The sequence below is a fragment of the Mobula hypostoma genome, chromosome 25, assembly GCF_963921235.1.
Source record: "Mobula hypostoma chromosome 25, sMobHyp1.1, whole genome shotgun sequence".
In the NCBI taxonomy this organism is placed as follows: Eukaryota; Metazoa; Chordata; class Chondrichthyes; order Myliobatiformes; family Myliobatidae; genus Mobula; species Mobula hypostoma.
The window spans coordinates 22,368,746-22,392,675 of record NC_086121.1 but is presented as its reverse complement, the minus strand read 5'-3'; the positions used below and the strand labels follow the sequence as shown (position 1 = coordinate 22,392,675).

The window sequence follows — 23,930 nt, the reverse complement described above, 5'->3', positions numbered from 1 at the left end:
ACCTGCCATCCCAGGAATCAATCTGGTGAACCTTCTTTGTACTCCCTCTATGGCAAAGATGTCTTTCCTCAGATTAGGGGACCAAAACTGCACACACACACACACACACACTTTCAAGCTGTCCCCGGCACGTACTCGGACTGTGTTAGTCATTGGTGCAAGTGACACATTTCACTGTATGTTTTGACACACATGTAACAAATAAAGCTAATATTTATCTTTCAATAAAACCAAAATTCTGCTTTTATTTTCAATTACTGTATAATCTGCATGCTAATTTTGTGTTACCTATACATGCATGCTCATCTGCCTCTATATTAGCTTTCTGTGTTCTCCATACAGACTTAATTCTGCATTTCTGTTCTTCCTCACAAAGTGAATAACCTGGCATTTCGTTAAGGCCATGGGCCAAACTTTCCTGGTACTCCAAAATCATCGCACTAGTTTTCTGACTTTATGCTTTCGGCAAGTTTAGCTATGATGTACTTTTTTAAAAATCTAATTGTTAATATGAGGAAGCTATTGCTCCAATTTCAGATTTCCCTACTTTGTCCTGATTTCTCCTCTCCCCCCCACCCTTTTTGGTAGCCCATCCTTTATCTTGGCTGATAATATCTTCAATAATTTTATGTAGTAATCTTTTGTGAGGCTCCTATTGGAAATCCAAATACAGTACACCACATCCATCTTGCTAGTAAAGTTTGAAGAACTCTTAGTAAATTTGCTAAACAGTTTCCATTTCATAAAACCAAAATGAGCCTGCTTAATTCCATGTTTCATATTTCCTAATGAAATGGGGAGGTTCTTCTCCAGTCCATCAGGCCTATGCCAGCTCACAGAGCAGTCCCATTGCCCCATTAATTTTACCTTGAGGTGTTTCTTTCCACAGTCTAGATGTGGACTTGGGTGTACAGGATACAGTTTTCAAACTTCAGGGCAGTGTGAAACTTGAAAGCGTAAGTGTGAGGAGGATAGAAGATAACCTCAAGTATGTCGTTGAGAGGGGGATGGCAGGGGTACACACTGTAGCTGAACTGATCACAGAATAAAAGGTGAAGAGTGGCAGATCAGTGGGCAGAACAAAGAGGCAGTATAAATTGTGGAGCACAACTAATGACAGGAACTGAGCAATTAGTGGGTATGTGTCTATAAATCAATGAAGATAATTTAAGAGCTGTATAAATCGAAGCATTAACAATGAAGTCATGATGAGCTTTTCATAAAAGCATGGGTTTGCCTTCAATTCTGGTACAGGATCTGGGTAAACATTTTAGGGAAGATAACTCTTGAGTTAATGGTGGAGAGGAGGTCACTAAACAAACTGTTGTCCATTATGGACAATCTGGCACATCCTCTCCATGGCCTACTGAATAAGCAGCAGAGTACCCTTTCAAACAGGCTCACTCAGCTCTGCTGTCACAAGGATCATTACAGAAAACCTTTCCAAGTGCAATAAGCATATACACCAGTTCATCTGTGTGCAGGAGAACACACATCATAGTACAATCAGTTTTATTATTTTGTACATTATTGCACATTGATAATTGTGTATATTATTCAGTACTTTATTAAAGTCTGCACACTAAGTGTGTTTTTAAATGTTGCTGTAACGAAAAAATTTCCCACTCGGGATCAATACAGTGTTTATTATTATTAAATGAAAACCTTTTGAGAAGATGCCGAAGAGATTTATCAGAATGATTCCAGTAAGGAAAAGGACTTTATTTACATAGAGAAGCAGGATTTGCTGTTCTTGGAATATAGGAAGTTGAGAGACTTTAATCAAGCTTGTTTGAAGAAATCTCTGCCCAATTATCATCAACATATCATCTGTAGCACCAGAGGTCACAGCACACTTGACCGTTGTTATATCACGATTACGAGTGCCTACTGCTCCATGCCTTCATTGCACTTTAGGAAATGTGATCACTTGGCTGTCTTCCTCCTGCCGGCATAGTCATACTTTATTGATCCCGGGGGAAACTGGTTTTCGTTACAGTTGCACCATAAATAATTAAATAGTAATAAAACCATGAATAGTTAAATAGTAATATGTAAATTATGCCAATAAATTATGAAATAAGTCCAGGACCAGCCTATTGGCTCAGGGTGTCTGACCCTCCAAGGGAGGAGTTGTAAAGTTTGATGGCCACAGGCAGGAATGACTTCCTACGACGCTCTGTGCTGCCTCTCGGAGGAATGAGTCTCTGGCTGAATGTACTCCTGTGCCCACCCAGTACATTACAGAGGCAGAGGACAAAGCAAGGCTCCAGAGATAGGGATGCCAAAGAAGTGGTTGCAGGAGGCAGAGGAGAGGCTACGGGATTGCTTCAAGTCGGTGAACTAGGCTGTGTTCAAGGACTCACCAGAAGAACTGAATGAGCTGTCACAGACTTTATAAGTCAGTAGTAGGTGAGTATGTCCCCGAAAGATCATTTGGTCTTACCTAACCGGAAGCCCTGGATAAACCATGAGATCCCCAATCTGCTGAGAGCCAAATCAGTGGCATTCGGGTCTGGCGACCAAGTAAAGTACAAAAGGTCCAGGAAAGATCTCTGGAAAGCTACCTCGCACGTGAAGTAGCAACTTTGGACTAAACTCGAATCACTGAAGGTTGCTCGACAGCTGTGGTAGGGTGTAGGGATTGAATGCCATCACGAAGTGAAACCAAGTAGCATGGGTGACAACAAGATTACACTCCCAGGTGAGCTCAATACCGTTTATGCTAATTTTGACCATCAAAACATGAAGGCACCCTCACCAACTTCCACAATCTCAGTGATTTCAGTGCTTGAGGCCTACATAAGAGTATCGTTAACGAGGGTGAACCACAGGAAAACATCCAGCCAAGATGGGCTACCTGGCTGAGTAAAGTCCTCTGCTGATCAGCTGGCTAGAGTGTTCCATCAATATCTTTAACCTCTCGTTTCGGCAATCTAAGGTACCCGCCTGCTTCAAGCAGGCTTCAATTATACAAGAGGAACATGGTAACCTGCCTCAGTGACTATCAGCCAGTGGCGCCTGCATCCACTGTGATGTGCTTTGAGAAGTTACTGATAAAACATACAAACTCCTGCCTGAGAAGCAACCTGGATCCACTCCAATTTACCTACTGTCACAGCAAGTCAACAGCAGATGCCATTTCACTGGCTCTTCACTCAACCCCAGAATATCTGGATGGCACAGGTTCATACATCAGGGTGCTCTTTGTTGCTTACAGTTTGTCATTCAATACCATCATCCCCTCAAAACTAATCAGTAAGCTTCAAGACCTAGGCCTCAATGCCTCCATGTGCAACTGGATCCTCGATTTCCTCACTTGCAAACCCCAGTCAGTTCTGATTGGCAACAACATCTCCCCTGCGCAGAAGCAGCATCCATCATCAAGGCCGATGCTGTCTTCTTGCTGCTGCCATCAGTAAGAAGGTACAGGCACCTCAGGATCCAGATTACCTGGTTCAGGAGCAATTACTACCCCCCAACCATCAGCTTCTTGAACCAGAGGGGTTAACTTCACTTGCCTCCATCACTGAACTGTTCCAACAACTTTTGGACTTGCTTTCAAGGACTCTCCATCTCATATTCTCTATTGTTTATTTATTTTCTTTTTGTGTTTGCACAGTTTGCCTTTTGCACATTGGTTATTTGTCTTGTTGGGTGTTGTCTGTCGTTGATTCTGTTGTGTTTTGCGTGTTTACTGTGGATTGCCTGCAAGAAAATGAATCTCGAGGTTGTACTGTATATGGTGACATTTATGTACTTTAATAATAAAGTAACTCTGAACTATGAGAGGGGATCTTATAGGGGTGTGGGGATTGTACTAAGGAAACTGTTCCCACTAGTGACAGTGAATAACCAGAGGTCAGAGGATGGAAGATTTGCAAAGGAACCAGTGATGTCACCATCTTAATCAATCCACACAATAGGCATTGACAATCTGGAATCCATTGTCGGGGCGAGCAGTGCAGGTGGATTTAATTGGTGTTTCATAGTTCCTTAAATGTGGAGGAAGGTCATTTTGGGAACTGATTCATGGTTTTTCACCACCATGTCTATTACCACACATTAATAACCTGCCGAAGGGCGGGATAAAAGGGACATATGAGGATTGCTGCCTGGTTTGCACTTGCGCAGAACCACCACAGTCTTGACAAGCCCCAAGGTCTCCTGTGCTGTCAGCTTTGTGATTATTTACACAGCTTGTGCAGAATTTGAAGTGAAATAGTGGGATTAGAAAGAATAATCGACATTGAAATGATTGAGTTTTAGTTGTTTGAATTTTGTAAATGTTGAAGCATTTGTATTGGTTCTGTTTATTTGCTGTTATTTATTCCCTAATTGATTGGGTGGGTTAGCCTTTCTGAGTCAACCACATTGGTGGCTCTGGAGTTGTGTGTAGTCCAGTCTGAGTAAGATGCTGAAAATTTATCCCTGAGATGTAATGGGTTTTTATGATAGTTTTGTCATTTCTGATGTTATCTTTTTAACCAATTTATTTAATTGCTATTAGCTCAATTGCCATGGTTGAATTTGACCTTGCACTCCTGGACCAATAATCTGATTGCAGGCCTTCCCCAGATTAGGATTGTATAATCCTTCTCTGGGGTTTTGGAATTGGCAAAATGGATTTGCCAGCTGCTGTGGGGCTGTAGGCATCTTCTGCCACCTGGGAGCAAAGTTCACGGTCACATTCTCATCTTGCAAACTATTCAGGTTATGAAGAGTTCGGGACAGAGCACATCCATAAACAGGAAATAACCTGCTTTCAGCAAACTGACCATTATGCCACCATTCTCATGGGTTACTACCCAAGCAGGTCTTTGTGAGAAATAGCTGGATGGTTTTATTAGATTTGTAACTGTGTTCTTGGAGTTTGAGCTAGTTCTCAAATGATTTGAGTTTTAAAATTGTTCTTCCTGTCATAAATAGATGAGCAGCAACAGTAACAAGCGAGCTCCAACAACAGCAACACAGAGACTTAAACAGGACTATCTTCGAATAAAGAAAGACCCAGTGCCTTATATCTGTGCTGAACCTCTCCCATCTAATATTCTTGAATGGTAAGTGAGTTTACTGCAGTACAAAGGACTGGCCAGTTACTGTGTATTTCACGTATCTTGGTAACTGTTCACGCAGAATGATCTTGAAATCGTGTTCAATACATTCAGTGACTCAACTGATTTGTGGGTTTTCACTGCAAAGTATTACATGTATTGATAACCCATGAAGAACTGTCAACTCTAAATTTGTCTTTTACTTAATAATGTGGCCCCTATGTTTAATTATGCTTAATTTCAAATATTTTCCTGTATTGCCTTCCTGTACATTTAATGTCTTGCATGTGTGCTATGGTGAGCTCTTTGCAGAGCTGCAGGGCAGCAGTGGCTGGAGTTTCTGGGAGCAGTTTGGAAGGTGCAGGATAGATTCATCATTAAGAAATGGTGATATTTTAAAGGAAGGATGAGACAACCATGGCTGACAAGGGAAGTCAAAAACAGCATAAAAGCAAAAGAGGCCATATAACTAGCAGAAGATTGGTGGGAAGCTAGAGGATTGGAAAATTTTTAAAAAGCAACAAGGCAACTTGAGAGAGAAAAAGCAGTAAGGAGAGAGAAAAAAATTGTGGAGGTAAGCTAGCCAATAATGTAAAAGGATAGCACAAGATTTTTTTCCAAATGTATGAAGAGTGAAAGAGAGGCAAGTGTGGATATCTGCTGGAAAATTGTGATAGACCAGTAGTAATGGAGGACAAGGATATGGTAGGTGAGCTTAAGTATTTGTGTCAGTCTTCACTGTGGAAGACACCAGCAGCATGCCAGAAATTCGAAAGTGTCAGAGGGTGGAAGTGAGTGTAGTCACTATTACTAGAGAGAATGTCCTTGGAAAACTGAAAGATCTGAATGGAGATAAGTCACCTGGACCAGATGAACTAAACCCCAAGGTTCTTAAATAGGTAGGTGAAGAGGTTGTGGGGGCATTAGTAATGATCACTAGAATTCTGGAATGGTTCTGGAGGACAGGAAAATTGAAAAGTGTCATCCTACTCTTCAAGAAGAGAGGAAATTTTAGACCAGTTAGGTTGACTTCACTGATTGGGAAGATGTTGGAGTTCATTATTTAGGATGAGGCTTTGGAGGTACTTGGAGGCACGTGATAAAATAGGCTGAAGCCAGCATGGCTTCCTTAAAGGGGAAATCTTGCCTGACAAATTTATTGGAGTTCTTTGAGGAAATAACAGGCAGGATAGACACATGGGAGTCGTTAGATGATGTTTACTTGTATTTTCATAAACCCTTTGACAGGATGCAGCACGTGAGCCTACTGAGCTAGATGCGAGCCCATGGTATTTCAGGATAGATACCAGCATGGATAGATGATTGACTGACTGGCAGGAGACAAGTATTTGGACACCAAGGGGCCTTTTCTGTTTGGCTGTCAGTGACTAGTGGTGTTCTGCAGGGATCAGTGTTGGGACCACTTTGTGGCCAAGTTTGTGGGTGACGCGAAGATAGTTGGAGGGGCAGGTAGTGTTGAAGTAGGAAGTCTGCAAAAGGACTTGGACAGATTGGGAGAATGGGCAAAGAAGTGGTAGATGGAACACAGTATATGGTCATGCATTTTGGTAGACGAATAAAGCCATAGACTATGTTCTAAACGGGGAGTATATTCAGAAATCAAAGATGCAAAGGGCTTTGAGTCCTCATACAGTATTCTCTAAAGGCTAACTTGCAAGTTGAGTTAGTGATAAGGAAGGTAAATGCAATGTTAACATTCTTTTGGAGAGGACTGGAATATAAAAGTAAGGATTAATGATGAGGCTCTATAAGACGTTGGTCAGGCCACAGTTGGAGTATTGCGAGTAGTTTTGGGCCCCTTATCTAAGATGTGTCCATGCCTGCAATGGAGAGGCTCCAGAGGAGGTGCACAAAGAAGATCCTGGGAATTAGTGTTAATGTCTGAGGAATTTTTGATGCCTCTGGGCCTGTGCTCATTGGAGATGAGAAGAATGAGGGGAGGCCTCATTGAAACCTATTGAATATTAAAAGACCTAGATAGACTGGACATATAAAGGATGTTTCCTATAATGGGGGCATCTAGGACCAGATGGCATGGTATCAGAATAAAGGATAGCCCATTAGAACAAAGATGAGAAATCTCTTTAGCCAGAGCGTGGTGAACCCATGGAATTCATTGCCACAGATGGCTGTGGAGGCAAAGTCATTTGGGTATACTTAAATTGGAGGTTGTTGGCTCTTGATTAATAAGGACATCAAAGGTTGCAGGAAGAAGGCCCAAGTATGGGGTTGAGAAGAAGAATAAATCAGCCATGATAGAACCGTGAAGCAAACTCGATGGGCTGAATGGCCTAATTCTGTTCTGCTGTCTTGTGGTCTTGTTAGGAGAATACATTTCATTTTACAACTGTAGTTCAAATTTGGGAAAAGTGCAAAATTCCAAAGATGAGGCAAGCTTGACTGCCTTTGACATCAATGCAACGATAAGTGTGTGGCACCAATTAACCCTGGTAATACCGTTGTCAAAGGGAGAATAATATTCAGTACGTTGGAGCTGTTCCTCACAAAAGGAAGGTGGATATTTTGGAAATCTCTCACCCCTTTCCCCCCCCCCCCCCAAAATCCAAGTACAATATTGCTGGAGTTACTAGGGCAGCGTTTCTACGTACATCGCAGTCTCCTTGCTGCAGGAAGGATGTGATGGTTGCAGAGCAGAATTAAGAGTCCTTTTGGGCAGGGCAATAATGGATCTGTGGGGAGACAGACCAAGGTATGGTTACTCTCTTAGGAACAAAAGAGACTTGAGTAGGGATTTAATTGAGGAATCCAGAAAGGGTGAATGCACAGACCCTGGTTTGTAATTTTGCTTTTTAGTGGCATGGATGTGACTGTGTGCAATCATTCTAGTAAAATGCAATAACATTTGACGTAGAGGTAAATATATTGATGTATACTTAACTAACAAGATTAAAGTGCATGTGCACGAGTTATGCAAATATGACTTTGGATTACATGATCAGATGAGTATCAGCTCATCTTTTGTGATCAAAATTAGCTGGATATGACTAATCATTAACTTTTGGACACACTGCATCTTGTTTTGATTTTATATAAATTCTGCACTATGGTTTGTGAAAGTCACTTTGTTTTGGAAACTTATTGGAGTTTGCATGAGCATTTGGGAATTTGAAACTCTTTATTTTTGTGTAAATTAATTCAAAGGTTCATTTTATTAATCAGAATACAACTGAGATTTGTCTTCTCCAGGTAGCCATATTTGTGGTTATATCTTTTCATTATGACACAATTGTATACTTAGCACATCTAAATGATGTCATATTGTTCCTGTTCTTTGGTCTATCGAATATAAATGCTGTCGTTTAGAAATTTTTTGATTCAGTATTTTAATTCTACTCTGGGTTTTCTGGAATTTTTGTATATAAAAATGTTGGTTAAATTTTTAAAACGTTCCCAATAATGGAGTTTCTGAAACAGTTGATTGTAGCTTGTTGTATTGAGTTGGACTTTGCAATGGCTGTGCTAAATTGAAGGGGTTTATTCAGAATGAGAAGCCATGGTTTAATAGTCATCTTCTCTTGGTAGGCATTATGTGGTACGAGGCCCTGAGAAAACACCGTATGAGGGTATGTATTGATACTGTACATACTGATCAGTGGTTACTGGCTGGCATATTAAGATAACATATACATCTACTGTATCTAATCTCCTTTCACATGGACATTCCTTTCACTTTACCACATGGAGGAAAACCACAGCTTCTCCAGTTTAATTTTAACTCAAGAGTTCCATCTTAACTGATCTGGTGTAAATAATTAGGTGCTGGGGTTATATCACCAGGATGTTAACAAATATTAATTGGGTCTGATTGTGATTTAAGCTCTGAATTGGGGGCGGGGGGGGGAATTAATTTCATGTTGATACTGTTTTCTTTTAATAGTGATTTGTTGAACTGTTTCAAGTGAATATGGGTGCTTGGTTGCAGATGGAGAGCAAAGTAACCAAACGTGTATATAAATGTAAAAATCTAGCAAGTGCTAATTACTCCACTGCTAATATACTGTATATTGAGGGCATTAATCTTGATGAGTGTCTGATATTGAATGGTTAAAATGTCAGGTACTGTCTTAGTGGAAATGAGTTCTTGAGAAAGTTCTCAAGTATATTTCTACATGAGAAAAAAACATGGCATTCGCTTGTAATGAATGGGTCATTTTGAAAAATACTTCAGAAATGTCTGTTTTATTGTAGCCATCACATTTCCAAACCAGTTCTACAGGAAGTAATAAATAATTTCGAAATCTGAGAAAAAAATTGCAGTTCTCACTCAACCAGCTACAGCTTTGTGCAATTTTCTTCTGAATTGCTATTTTCTGTTCTGCCCTTTCCTCATCAAAGATGGTGCCTTCAAGTTTTTGTTGCATAAATTTTACTTTTAGAATGTATGGATTCAGTATTCTCATGATGCTTTTGTTTCTTTCAATTCTAGGTGGTCTTTATCATGGGAAGCTAGTTTTCCCAAGAGAATTTCCATTCAAACCACCTAGTATTTATATGATTACACCTAATGGAAGATTCAAGTGTAATACCCGGTAAGGAATAATGTATAAAGTCTTCAGGTTTTCATTAGTTGCATGAAACTTTGAAAGAAACTCAAGTTCTTTTTAACGTAAAACATAAAAATAAAACAGTTCAATGGTTTCTGTTCTTTCCTCTGTATTTTGCAATATACATTAAACCTGTAATTTTCTTTTTAAAATGAAAGTATTTATAGTTTCTGGCACAATGAGATTCTTTGCCAATGTCAAGGAAGTACTAAAAGCAAGATTTCACTTGGTGTTTTCCAAATAGGCCCAATACTGGGCCTTAATCATTTTCCAGTATTGCTGGAAGTACATGTGTTTTTATTTCTATTGCACGTCCAGAAGACTGTATAATTTTTATTAAGGCCTGAAAGAGTCTTGCCAAACATCTCTTTTGTGCATCATCAGCCATTGAGGCTGTTTGTGTTAATTTGGGTTTTCTCCAAGGGTTCTTTCCCAACATTCAATGCATAAACTACTTTGTTGGTAAGCTCTGACTTTAAGTAAGCTAAAATTTTTCCTGCGTGAAAAGAATTTTGCAGCATATGTGTGCTGATAAACTCGTGTTCTGCCTGGCGGACTAACTGGAAATGCAGAAAGCTGCTCTGTGCTCTCCTGATCTATCTATCCAGTTATATTTTTCATACTGTATATAAGTAAAACACAGGGAAGCAAACATTTTACCAGTTTACATTAAAATTGTTCATGCATCACATCTGTTGGATCATAAATATTTAAAGCATTATTAATGTTCATAATTTAGGAAACCTATCAAGGAAATGTTCTTATCTAAACATTTGGTGTTTGACTAGCACAAGTTTGGCAATGCAGGTATTAATTTTCAAAGCATTTTTCACTTGAGCTTCACTTGGATCTGAATGAATAATTGGAAAATCAGGTATTTTCATACATGGGGTGTAAAATCTCCGGTAGATCAATAGTCTGCCTGACAGATTTTCACTGAAAGGTATTTTACCACTTGAAACAAAACACGCTTTCAATATGAAATGATAAACCCTAAAAGGCCCCCAGCTAAAATAATTAGCTGCCTCCTACTTGCAACCTATAAACAATTTTAATATCCTTATCTACTGTTTATAAATGTGCCTGAATAACTTGTCCATTGAAGTTTTACTACTGGCTGGTTACAGTTAATGACTGATTTGAAGTGATCAGCTTCCCAGCTACCAGAATCCCAATGTATATTACTAAGATTCCTTGATTGTTAATCAGAATTTTTATCTTTTATTTGATTTTCAATTTATTCATAACTTGCTGTTCTAAATATTAGTCAGACTTTTGAGAGATGCAGAATGTAGGTAAGTTTATTTTTTTCTGATGAGAAGAAAGGATACAGGAGATGAAGGCATTCCTAGGCTTTTAAATGTGAGCCCTGGGCTTGTTCAATATTCCCCCAGACAGTAGTAAGGATGTGACTTGCAAATTGCAACGGAAGAAAGAAAATGCATGCCAAAAGGACAGTGTTACAATAGTTATTGGGGTACTTCAATATGCAAGTAGTTTGGGAAAATCAGGTTGGTGTTGGATTACAGGAGGGAGAATTTCTACAGTATCTACAAGTTGGCTCTTTGCAGCAGCTCGTGTTGAGGCCACTAGAGGATCAGTTATTCTGGATTGGGTGTTCTGCAATGAGCCAGAATTAATTAGGGACCAAGGTAAAACAATCCCATAATATGATCGATTTCACCCTGAAATTTGAGAAGAGGCAACTTAAAAGTCATTAAGAAGGTAAAGATGAAATATGAAGTGTAGTAGCCAATAGTATTAAAGAGGGTAGCAAAAGTTTCTTCAGAAACAGAGTGTAAAAGATAGCGGACTACTGGAAAACAATGTTGGAGAGGTAGTAATGGGAGACAATGAAATAGTGGACAAACTGAATAAGTACTTTGCATCAGTCTTCACTGTGGAAGAGAGTAGTAGTATAGTGGAAGTTCCAGGTGTCGGGGTATGAAGTGTGTGAAGTTACCATAACGAGAGAAAGTTCTTGGAAAACTGAAAGATCTGAAGGTAGATATGTCACCTGGACCAGGTGCTATACACCCCAGAGTTCTGAAGGAAGTTGCTGGAGAGATCATGGAGACATTAGTAACGATCTTTCAAGAATCACTAGATTCTGGAAGACTGGAAAATTGCAAATGTCACTCCACTCTTCAAGAAGGGAGAGAGACAGAAGGAAGGAAACCATAAGCCAGTTAGTCTGACCTCAGTGGTTGGGAAGATGTTGGAGTTGATTCCTAAGGACGGGGTCTTAGGGTACTTAGAGGCACCTGATAAAATATGCCATAGTCAGCATGGTTTCCCCAAGGGAAAATCTTGCCTGACAAATCTGTTAGAATTCTTTGAAGAAATGACAATCAGGATAGAGAAAGGAGAATCAGTTAATATTGTGTATTTGGATTTTCAGAAGGCCTTTGACAGGAGCCACACATAAGGCTGCTAACAATCTACGAGCCCATGGTATTACAGGAAAGGTTCTAGCTTGGATAAAGCAGTGACTGGTTGGCAGGAGGAAACTGTGGGAATAAAGGGAGCCTTTTCTGACGGGCTGCCAGTGACCAGTGGTATTCCACAGCAGTGTGTGTTGGGACCAGTTCTTTTTGTTATATGTCGATGATTTGGATGATGGAATTGAGGACTTCGTTGCAAATTTTGCAGATGATACGAAGATAGGTGGAGGGGCAGGTGGTTTTGAGGAAGTAGGCTAAAGAAGGACTTGGACAGATTAGGAAAATGGGTAAAGAAGTGGCAGATAGAATGCAGTGTCAGGAAGTGTATGGTCATGCACTTTGGTAGAAATGAAAGGGTTGACTATTTTATAAATGGAGAGAAATTACAAAAAACTGAGGTGCAAAGTGACTTGGGAGTCCTTGTACAGGATTCACTAAAGGTTAATTTGCAGGTTGAGTCTGTGGTGAGGAAGGGAAATACCATGTTAGCATTTATTTCAAGAGGACTAGACTACAAAACCAAGGAAGTAATGATGAAACTTTATAAAGCACTGGTGAGGCCTCACTTGAAGTATTGTGAGCAGCTTGGAAAGGATGTGCTGAAACTGGAGAGGGTTGAAAGGAGATTCACAAAAAATGATTCCAGGATTGAATGGCTTGTCATATGAGGAGTGTTTGATGGCTCTGGGCCTGTATTCACTGGTATTCAGAGAATGAGGAGTAACCTAATTGAAATCTCTTGTATAGTGAAAAGCCTAATAGAGTGGATGTGGGGAGGATGCTTCCTGTGGTGAGAGAGTCTAAAACCAGAGGACACAGCCTCAGAATAGAGGAGAATCCATTTAGAATGGAGATGAGGGGGAATTTCTTTAGCCAGAGGGTAGTGAATCTGAATTGCTTTGTCTCAGGCAGCTGTGGAGGGCAAGGGCAAGTCTTTGTGTATATTTAAGACAGAGGTTGATAAATTCTTGATTGGTCAGGGTATGAAGGGATATGAAGGCAAGAGATTGGGCTGAAAGGAAAATTGGATCAGACATGATGAAATGGCAGAGTCGACTCAATGGGCCAAATGGCCTAATTCTGCTCCTATATCTTATGGTCTTATTTCATCTTTGGTTAGTGATTGGAGGAATACCTAAAGGTGAGGAGAGAAAAGTAAATAAGGCAAGGAGCTTCAGAATTTTAGGTTTTTTGCAAAACTGAGCTGAGACTCGTAGACTGTATATTAATATTTTATGAGGTTATGGTTATTTTTGCAGATGAATGTTTCAGCTTAAGAATAAACTTGGTAAAACATTAAGCTGAAATTGAAAAGAATTTTGCGAAGAGTTTTGTGGATCCATTTGTCATTTTCAACTTGGATTTCTAAAAGTTTGGAATTTTGGCCAAATTTATAGCAGAAATCATTGTTTTTAATTGCAACAGTATGATTTCATTTGATTTCTAATATGAACAAATTAATATCTAGATGTTTTAAAGTGTTTTTGGTTTTGCACTTATTTTATATATGGAAGAAATGATAGTTGCAAGTTTCCATCTATAAATTCACAGTTAATACTCATTACAAAATTAAAATCTTAGGTATCATGCAGTCTTCCAAATAATGGTCATTAGGGATACTCTGTGGATGCATTGTTTTACACTTGGATTTCTAGTAATGCTTTTAACTTCCCCTCTTTGTCCGCTATTTGGATTTCAGTGTGTTGAGACATCACTGTTTCCCATTACTTTTATGTATACTCAGGCACACGTCTTAGTTCTTGTAAATCCTTTGAAATAAGATCTCACAGAAATTATAGTTTTCTGAAATCTCTATGGAATAAATCTTGTGTTCAATAAACTCTCAGATTATTTATTTTCCATCATCTTGCCTTCATTCCAAAACCAGAGCACTGTTTTATTAAGAGAGCTTTTGTAGCTAATTTTCCAGAATTTTGCTCTAACTGATCATGGGAAGTTACTGATGTGTTGCTCTTTTTACACTGCTTTATTACCTCAAGAAGCTGGTTATGTACTTATTTTCTTTTATTTAAAAAATGTTTAAATTCTACAGATTAAGAATGCCAAAGGAAGCTACATAGTACAAATTGAAAAAGAGTAAACTTTAGCAAACAATTTTTCTTTTCAGGTTATGTCTTTCAATCACTGATTTCCATCCAGATACTTGGAACCCAGCCTGGTCTGTTTCCACAATCCTGACGGGTCTCCTTAGCTTCATGGTAGAGAAAGGCCCTACATTGGGCAGTATTGAAACTTCAGAATATACAGTGAGTTCTTACTATTCTCAAGACTTTGCTGGGTTCATACATTTTGAATTGTGTAGTGGACCTTCCTTTTCTACATGACATTCCAAATAGAATCTTGTCTTGTTTTCTTTGTTAAAATAGATGAAATTTCTCCCCAGATAGAAAGTGCAATTTAATTTGATTTTTTTGTTCTTCTCGTGACCAGCATCTCACTGACTAAAAGTGATGGGCACATGTAGAACTGTAATAAACCATTTAGTGTTCTGAATTCAAGGATTCAACTGCCATAGTTACGCAAAGTAAAGCTTTTGAGCGGTATAGACGAGTAAATGAGTTTTCTTTTGCAAGTTTCTCTAACATCCATTTTAGTAAGGGTTTATTAATATGTGATGGTTCTTAAAAAATCAGATTAGTACCAAATTAACCTCGTTACTTTTCACTGTTGTCTTAAAACTTTTACAACTTTTACAACTTAAATCAGCCTGTTCATGGGGTGGGGGCAGAGGGGAAGCAAGCTAATTTGTACCTAAATTGCCTAGTTATGATAGTAGCCATTACCTTGTGCTAATCTTTAAGTGCTAAGTGAAGGATTTTTGGTTTTGATTGTATTTTGTAAATGTTTAAGTTATGATTTATTTTGCTGCAATCAATGTAATGTTTAAAATCTATGAAACAAAAATTTCAGTTAGCAGGATCTCTCTACAATGTATTCAATAAGTACAATAAACCGGGCTGTGAAGCTTGAGGTATGCTATATGTCATGAGGTATTGCTAGCCAAACTCCATTCTACTGCAATTTTAGAAGTAAAACTTAGTGCTTTCCAAACCCACTTATTTAGATATTATGAACTCTGAATATTATATGATGCTAGATCCACATACATGGATCAAACCAGTTAGAATTTTCTTTTGGGTCAAGTACTTTTAAAATTGATGAGCAACAGGACGGAGAGAAGGCTGTTCATAGGTTGCAGAAAAGAAGGCATGGAATAAAGATAGTATGTCCCAATATTTTACTTTGTGAAGGGAAATCAAATATGAAGACCAGAGTGTGGCCCTACAAGGGAGAGTGTAGTGGCAATGTGTGCTGAAAAGTTTTTTTTTTGTCAAATTCTCTGGGAAGAAAAATTGGAAACTGAAATCCAAATCAGTGGTGGGATGCAGATTAGTGTCAAAATGTACACATTTGAATGCAAGGGTGAAGTATGAATAGAGGGATATTTAGATGGAATTGTTTGATAAAATGTGCACAGCTGAGGCAGAGAAAACCTCTTGTGGATTGAATTTGAGCTTTGTGGGAGACAATGTTGTATTCAGAAGGTCCTGCTGCCTAATGTGTAGTGTCATTTAAGGTTTTAAATTCATTACTTTTTATAGATGGTGACAGTAGTGAATGCCTGGCAGGTGGTGAGATGCTTCCAGTGTTTTGTCCTTCTTTACAAAGGTTGACAAAACTCTTAATACTGATGTGTTTTAATTTGGGGGAGGGGGAATTTTTGAGAATTCCTAGCAGCAATCATAACTCATCCTTGCACTAATTTTGATTTCTTTTTGGCAGAAAAGACAACTTGCTGCCCAAAGCAGTGCCTTTAATCTAAAGGATAAAGTGTTTTGTGAGCTCTTCCCAGACTTAGTGGAGGTGAGAATTCATAGAACTTTAGAATTAAAGTACTAAATGCATCATTAATCTTGGGATTTTGCATGTATTAAATGTTTAAAAATGAACTAGCCAATCATGATGTAGACCAAATGTTGTTGCAGAAATCATATTTAAGAATGGTAATATTCTTAATGGCTTGATTTTGACATATTTAAATACTTCAATTCATTGCACACACATTTTATGTCAATCTGTAAAGAACTTGTAGTCAGGGAAGTTAGGGCAACTAAAAAAAGTAACAATGTGAGAAATGAAGACGTATTTGAAGGTAAGCTAGCTAATAATAAGGTTCCCTAAATGTTAACATGTGGATTGCGTCGGTATTTTAAGGAAAGCAGATGCAATGTTTGCATTCATTTTGAGAGGACTCAAGTGTAAAAGCAAGGATGTAATGCTTTTGGAGTGTGAGAGCCATTTTGGGTCCCATATCTAAGAATGCATGTGCTGGAGTTAGGGTCCAAAGAAAGTTTATGAGAATGATCCAGGCTTAATAGAAGTAAAAATTAGAATGTTGAATTGGAACTGGTGTGTAGGAAAGTTATGAAAAAATAATAGATGACTTTAATAGTAGGACAGAGTGTGGTGTTAGGAAATATTAGTAACTCCACATTTGGGATGATCTGGCAAATGCAGAGTTTTGAACATTTGGCGGGTAACCAATAGCCAACTCTCCACTCGTTCGTCCTTTGGGAAGGGGAAGATTCAAAGGGAGGTGTTTGTCATTATATAATCCTGGACACAAGAGTCTGGCGATTTGTAATTGCCATCTGGGAAAAAGTGAATGCTGATAATATTTTTGAAATCAAGCCTAGCAATGTGTTATGAAATGCTTGAAGCTGATTCCAAGTATGAAAGGTTATGAAGGGACTAAATATTGAAAGTTTCAAATATTTTTTGAAGGAACTGGTTTAGAAGTAGGGTGGTGTTTGAGCATAATTTGCAATCAACAGTTTTTGTTTGTTTTTCCTTGCCCCAAGGTACACCATAGTTTGTCACACTTAAAAGTTAGTTTTGGGCCAATGCTGTAGAGAATGTTGTAGAGAATCTTGCTCAACATTTTTCTAGGATGAGATTATGGTTCAAGAGACAAAGTACAATGAAAAGAACCCAGGAGCTTCCAAATCATTGCATAATGTATATTTTTCTGCCTCCAGGAAATAAAAGAAAAGCAACGGGCACAAGAACTAAGTAACAGGGCGCAGGCTCTGCCTTTACCTGATGTTATCCCTGATGGAGAAATGCACCAGAATGGTATGCCACTTCTTAATGGGCACGCAGTACTACCAGCTGCCAACCATCAAGGCCTTCAACAGGCCAACCGAAACCATGGACTCCTAGGGGGAGCCTTAGCAAACTTGTTCGTCATTGTTGGTTTTGCAGCATTTGCCTACACAGTGAAATACGTGTTACGAAGCATAGCACAAGAATAAAGCTGGCGACGTGACCAAACTTGCAAGCAAATCTGTCCCCTTTTGGGGAAACTTTGCAGAAGAGGAAAGACGTTAGACTGCGCTGGAGTGATGTAATTAAAATTACATTTGTATATGTACAAAATATGACCAACCAGAGCCTATGGTTTTCTTTCAAGTGAATGGATCAATGAAGCTAACAAATAATTCAAGAATATGCAGAAGGTTCGGATTTACTGCGCTGGTCATGTGTACTTTACAGTGGGTGACCAATAGTATGCCTCTAATTATGATTGTCAAACTAGCATTATTTTGAAAAGGGGCATGTTTTGCAGCGACATTTTCAGATTTTAATTGTTTACTTCAATGATTAAAGATATCTACCCCAGTGTAAATGACTTTTTAATGTATTTATATTACTGTTGTATTTAGACTATACAGGAAGTATTTCTGGGATAACACAATACAAAAAGTGAATGCCGAGCAAAGTAAAACTGGGTATGAACTTAAGTAATTTTAAAATAGTTACTTTTTATTTTAATAAAATGATGAAAGGCAATTGTGGTCGTCCAGTGTAAAATAAGTGGCCGCCTGAGAGATCGAGACCTTATGCACATTCCTACAAGCAAATTAGAAGCTTTTCCTCATTAAGTTTAATGGATAATCCTTGCCAAAACTGTCAGGGAAACCATCATTTTTGTAATTGATTTCCTCAAATGCTCAATGCACTATTTGTGTTGCTGAGAATGACACTGTAATAGAAATAATTATTTAATCGGTTATTTCTGGAAGATGGTTATGTTTTTTCCTCATTACGACACCTTTGGAATTTAGCAATACAGTTTTTCAAAACAACAAAACAACCTGCACAAAATTTTTACTTGGCTTAATATTTAGCGATATAATTGCAATCTACTAGTTTAATGAGACGAGCCTTTGCAATGTCTTGTTCCATTTTCATCAGTGGCATTAAGTGTTAAAATAGGATATTTGGAATTTTAAATATCATCTCTAGCAAGCAATAGAAATTAGATTAGATTTTTCACTTGTTTGAAGAACAGTGCAATTTTGTCAAATTCATGTAATTCCCTGGATATTGATATATACCTGCCCTCCGCTCTATTGAGCAGGTTATGCATAATTGCAGCAACCACATTATAAATGACTACTAATTAAAATTAGACTATATTAGTGGTATCCATTGTCTTTAATACATAGATAGCTGAAGAGAGCCTAAAAATCTTCCAGAAATCATAGTCAATTTCCTGACAAGATTGGTGTTATTGTAAGTGTAAAGTCCATGATTTTATTCTGAAAGTATCGAGTAGGGAAATGTTTGTCATATAAAGTTTCTATGGTTCTACCTTATAATGTGCAAAATAATCTGTCAAGTCTTTGGAAGGTGTTTTTCGAAAGTTGCTCTGGAATTGAGAAAGTGTTGGTGACTATATTTTGGAATTATTGAAACAGAACAATAGAAAGATGGTGCAAGTTAATTAAACTGACAAGCATACTTTGCAAGGCCTTTACCTAATTCATACAACTATTAATATGAATTTATGGATATTTTCCTTTTAAAGCTAAAAGCCCCCTACATAAATATCTAGAAATCATTAATGAGCCTTGCCAGGAAAGATCTATTTAGAACTTCAAAATAAAAAGTTGACTTTAGTATATGGTAGGTTTATGTTCTGATCTGTGTTTCAGTTTGTAAAATCAATAAATTCTTTATCACAACTGTAAATGCAACTGTTCCATTTTTATGCCAGATTTTTCACCAATCTATCTTTGTTACTGTTATCTGATGACATGAAGCAATGAGCAAAGATTGTTGGACACCTCAGATTGTTAGAATGAAATTCATCATGTCTCCCAAGATCTTGTGTTCTGAGCTTGCATTTACCATATACTAGGTACTGAATTTGGGCTGAGGAAATTGATCTGGTTTGTTAAAGTAGCCAAAGAAATGGCATAGCAAATTGAGAGTTTAAAACTTGAGAGGAATATTGACCATGGACAAAGGAAGGTATAGCAGCAGATTTAGAAGAGAAATGTGTATGTCAAATGTTTAATAGTGACAATACTGAAGTTCTTAATGAGTAGAAGGTACTGCAGCAAAAAAAATAGAATTTTCAAAGTAAGATTATTATCAAGGAACATGTATGTCACCATGTACAACCCTGAGATTCATTTTTTTGTGGGCATACACAGTAAAATCCAAGAAACTCAATAGAATCAATGAAAGACAAACAACCAATGTGCAAAGACAGCAAGCTGCCAACTGGTGGCTGTCGTCTCCAAGTTTCGTGGCATTTTTGCCCCACTAATAGGATAAACTGATATTGAGGCTTGGGCCTGCTCTAGCTGTTCCAGGGAGTGGATCTAAGGACACAATCTGGTTCAGAATGCTGTTGTTTGCCTGTATTGTTTGCATGATGTGTGTGTGTGTGTGTGTGTTTTTCCCTCTTCTCTCTATGCAATGCTTATGGTCTTTTTTTTAAATAGGGTTCTTCAGGTTTTTTTCCTTTGTGGCTGCCTGTAAGTAAGCAAATCTCAAGGTGTTTAATTTGTCCATTCTTTGATAATAAATGTACTTTGAATCTTGAAATAAAAAATTTAAAATAAATGATAAATAGTGAGCATGAGATGAAGAGTCCTTAAAAGTGAGCCCATATGTTATGGGAACAGTTCAGAAATGGGGTGAGTGAAGTTATCCCCTCTCAAGAGCCTAATGGTTGCAGGATAATTGTTCCAAAATATGGTAGTGTGGGTCCTGAAGTTCCTGTACCAGAATCATTAACATCCTCACTGAGATGAAGTGCTTTGAGTGGTTGGTGATGAAACGTCAACTCCCACCTGCAAAGTGACTTGGATGCACTCAGGTCAATAGCAGATGCCATTTCATTGGCACTTCACTCAACCCTGGAACTGGAACATCTAGACAGTGAAAATGCCTACATCAGGATACTTTTCATTGACTCTGCTCTGCAGTTAAAACTATCATAACCGTAAAATTAATAAGCTCCAAGATCTAGGTCTTAATGCCTCCTTGTGCAACTGGATCTTCAATTCTCTCACTTGCAGACCCCAGTCAGTTTGGGTTGGCAACATCTCCTCCCCAATCTCCATCAGCAAAGGTGCACCACTGTCATTGGCCGAACCAAATCTGGTGATGAATCAGCATAAAGGAGGGAGATTGAAAATCCGGTTGAGGGGTGACACAACAGCCTCTCACTCAAGGTCAGCAAGACCAAGGAGCTAATTATTGACCAAAGCCAGAGGTCCATGAGCCAGTCTTCATCAGGGGATCAGAGGTAGAGAGGGTCAGCAATGTAAACTTCCTTGGTGGTGTCATTTCAGAGGATCTGTCCTGCGTCCAGCATGTAAGTGCCATTACGAAGGAAGCATAGCAATGTCTCTTAGAAGTTTGCAAAGATTCAGCATGTCCTCTAAAACTTTGACAAACTTCTATAGATGTGCAGTAGAGAGTATACTGACTGGTTGCATCACCACCTGGTATAGAAACACCAATGCCCTTGAATGGAAAAGTCCACAAAAAAATAGTGGATACAGACCAGTCCTTCACAGGTAAAGCCCTCCCCACCATTGAGCACATCCACAAAGAGGCTGTCATAGGAAGGCACTATCCACCATCCAGGCCATACTCTTGCTGCTGCCATCAGGAAGGAAGTACAGGTGCCTCAGGACCCACACCACCAGATTCAGAAATGGTTATCACCCTTCAACCATCTTGAATGAAAGGGGATAACGTCTCTCACCCCTTCACTGAACTGTTCCCTCAACCTATGGACTCACTTACTTGCAAGGACTCTATCTCATGTTGATATTAATTGCTTATTTATTAATTAATGTATTGCTCTTGAACAGTTTTGTTGTATTTTGCACATTGGTTGTACATCTGTCTTGCTGTGTGAAGTTTTTCATCGATTCTATTTTGTTTGTATTTACTGTGAATGCCTGAAAGAAAATGAATCTTGGAGTTGGCATATGTACTTTTGGGGGGGGGGGGGAGACTTACAACTTTGAGCAGAAGAAATTTGCCTGGAGTTGAAAATTTCTTCTCCCTTCCTTTTTTTTTACACTTCCCATTCTGCTTACCCTCTCACCTGTTCTCATCACCTACCTATCACCACCTAGTTCTTCTTCCCTTTCTTCACTATCTTCTCCTATTTGATTCCTCCTCCTTCAGCCTTTTACTACTTCCATCTATTCCCTCCTCACTTACTTCATCACCCCTCAACCAACCACCCACTTTTTCTCATCACTCTCCTATCACCTGCCAGCTTTTACTACTTCCCTCCTCCCCCCACCCTTCACTCTTTCATTCTGGCTTCTGCCCCCTTCCTTTCCATTCCTGAACAAGGCCTCACCCTGAAACATCAGCTGTTTATTTCCCTCCGTAGTTACTGCCCGACTTGCTGAGTTCCTCCAGCATTGTGTGGGGTTGCCCAAAATTTTCAGCATTAGCAGAACCTCTTGTGCTTATGTATTACCACCTAATTCCCTGTAGTTCAGATCATATCCGCAGTGTGATTAGCCCATGGCCATTATTGTGAGAGTGGGAGAGCAGGTTCATGTAGGGAAACTTTTCTCAGTTCCTTTGCCTTCAGTGCATCTGTTCCTTGAATGAAATGTTCCTTTCTGGGCCTCCTCCAAAAAATAGGGTTTTCCTTCCTCCACCATTGATGCTGCCCTCACCTGCCTCTCCTCTAATGCCTGGACATCAACACTCACCCCATCTCCCACTTTAATAGGGATAGAGTTCCTCTTGTCCTCACCAACCACTCTAAGCCTCTACATCCAATATGTCATTCTCCGTAACTTCTGCAATCTTCATTAAGACCCTGCCACCAAACACATCTTTACCTCCCCCACCCCCCAATCTCCGCATTTTGTAGGAATCAATCCCCCCCCCCCCATTCCCTTGTCCATTCATCCCTCACCATTAACTTCCTCTTCTGCCACAATGAAGTCTGTCTCACGTTGAGGGGCAACACCTCATATTCTGTCTAGGTAGCCTCCAAACTGATGGCATGAACATTGATTACTTCAACTTGCAGTAATACTTTTCCTCTCCCACCTTCTCTTTATCATTTCCCCATTCTGAGTCAAAATAGCAAGCAGTTGTAATTCCAAAATTTCAGTTTATTTTAGAGTACAAACAAACATACAAATACTGAGCAAACAAAACAAAGAGCTGAGAAGCTAAGAGGGGAATTAATGCTAAGTGGTGTAAGACAAAGGAATAAAGATGGCACTTCTGAAAAATCTATCACTTTTATAGATCAGATAAGAGAAATTCCTTGGGTAGGAATGAATTAATAGGCTACATAATTAAACAATTACATTATGTGGGTAATGTGCTAATACTTAGCAAATGAAAAATGAGAAAGGTGATAAACTGTTAGTTTAGCTGCTATACCGATTTCTGCCAGTGTGTGAAAAATACTGAGTTTATTTAAAAAGTACAAATCTTATAAAAAGTATTATTTTAAAAGAACAGTGGTTTCCTGTTGAGTTCTTCCAGTATTTGTGTGTGTGTGTGTGTTGCTCTGGTTTCCCAGGATCTCTTGTATTCATGACCAGACTCCGCTGTGGACGCCATTGCAGAATAATGCAACTTGCATCATTTACCTTTACATAAGGACTTCTGTCTCTTTAATGAAGTGCATGTTTCATTGGTTGCTGCTTTTGGAATTCATTGTAACTTGTGTCTGAAAGGCAGCATTTTAAGTAATTCATTTATTTGAGTCTTCCATGCTACTTCGTAGAGATGATGTGGCAAAATGCTTGTATACTGAGCTGGTTTCAAACTGTCTTGCTACTGTTGAACACCCTGTGGGATTTGATGTACAAGGCCTTGATGTATGGGTGTCCTATAAAATGCAGCGGTCTAATCCCATTTATAAAAGAGACAGCAGATCCTAAAGGTAGTGTCCCAGGGCAACTGTTGTGGGGCCCAAGCCTTGGAGCATATTGACACGATTGAGCCCAATGGTTAAGCAACGACTTGGGCACTGGGCCTGATTGAAAATGTCCAGGTGTTGGGGCCCGAGGTGAGGGACAGGCCAGTTCAGCTCGCTGCTCCACGACGATTACTTGGCTCTGTGCTGATCTGGGGGTCTGTGGATGGACCCTCTTTGTAGGCCTCAGTTCAGAAAACTATTTGGTTGCTTTCATTGTTTGGATGATTTGTTTTTTTTCCCCCTCTGCACACTGGGTGTTCAATGGTCTTTTTTTAAACGGGTTCCTTGTTTTGAGGCTGCCTGTAAGGAGATGAATCTCAAGGTTGTATAATGTATGCATAATTTGATAATAAATGTACTTTGAACTAGTTCCCATCAAAGGCTTTGGAGCAGTTTGGTCAGAGACAGAAGTAGCTCAAAAGTGTTAAATTATCAAAAGTAAAAGAAAAATACTAAAAATTTAGCATGTAAACATGTAAATACTAAGAATTGACTTAAATGGTCAATTCTCAAAAGGTCAAATAACATTTTTTTTAAAACTTTA

General features: G+C 38.8%; 1 protein-coding gene across 2 annotated transcripts in view; it reads left to right on the top strand.

The window, feature by feature from the left end:
* The window catches only part of ube2j2 (ubiquitin-conjugating enzyme E2, J2 (UBC6 homolog, yeast)), a 28,497-nt gene extending 4,823 nt beyond the window's left edge, over window positions 1-23,674 (top strand). For both annotated transcript variants that reach the window (XM_063032921.1, XM_063032920.1), the window contains 6 exons: window positions 4,930-5,060; window positions 8,619-8,659; window positions 9,523-9,625; window positions 14,213-14,351; window positions 15,889-15,969; window positions 17,145-23,674. In XM_063032921.1, the coding sequence (XP_062888991.1) occupies window positions 4,930-5,060; window positions 8,619-8,659; window positions 9,523-9,625; window positions 14,213-14,351; window positions 15,889-15,969; window positions 17,145-17,420 (771 nt within the window). In that variant the 3' untranslated portion in view covers window positions 17,421-23,674. The remainder of the gene's footprint in view (window positions 1-4,929; window positions 5,061-8,618; window positions 8,660-9,522; window positions 9,626-14,212; window positions 14,352-15,888; window positions 15,970-17,144) is intronic.
* The last annotated feature ends 256 nt before the right edge of the window (window positions 23,675-23,930 follow it).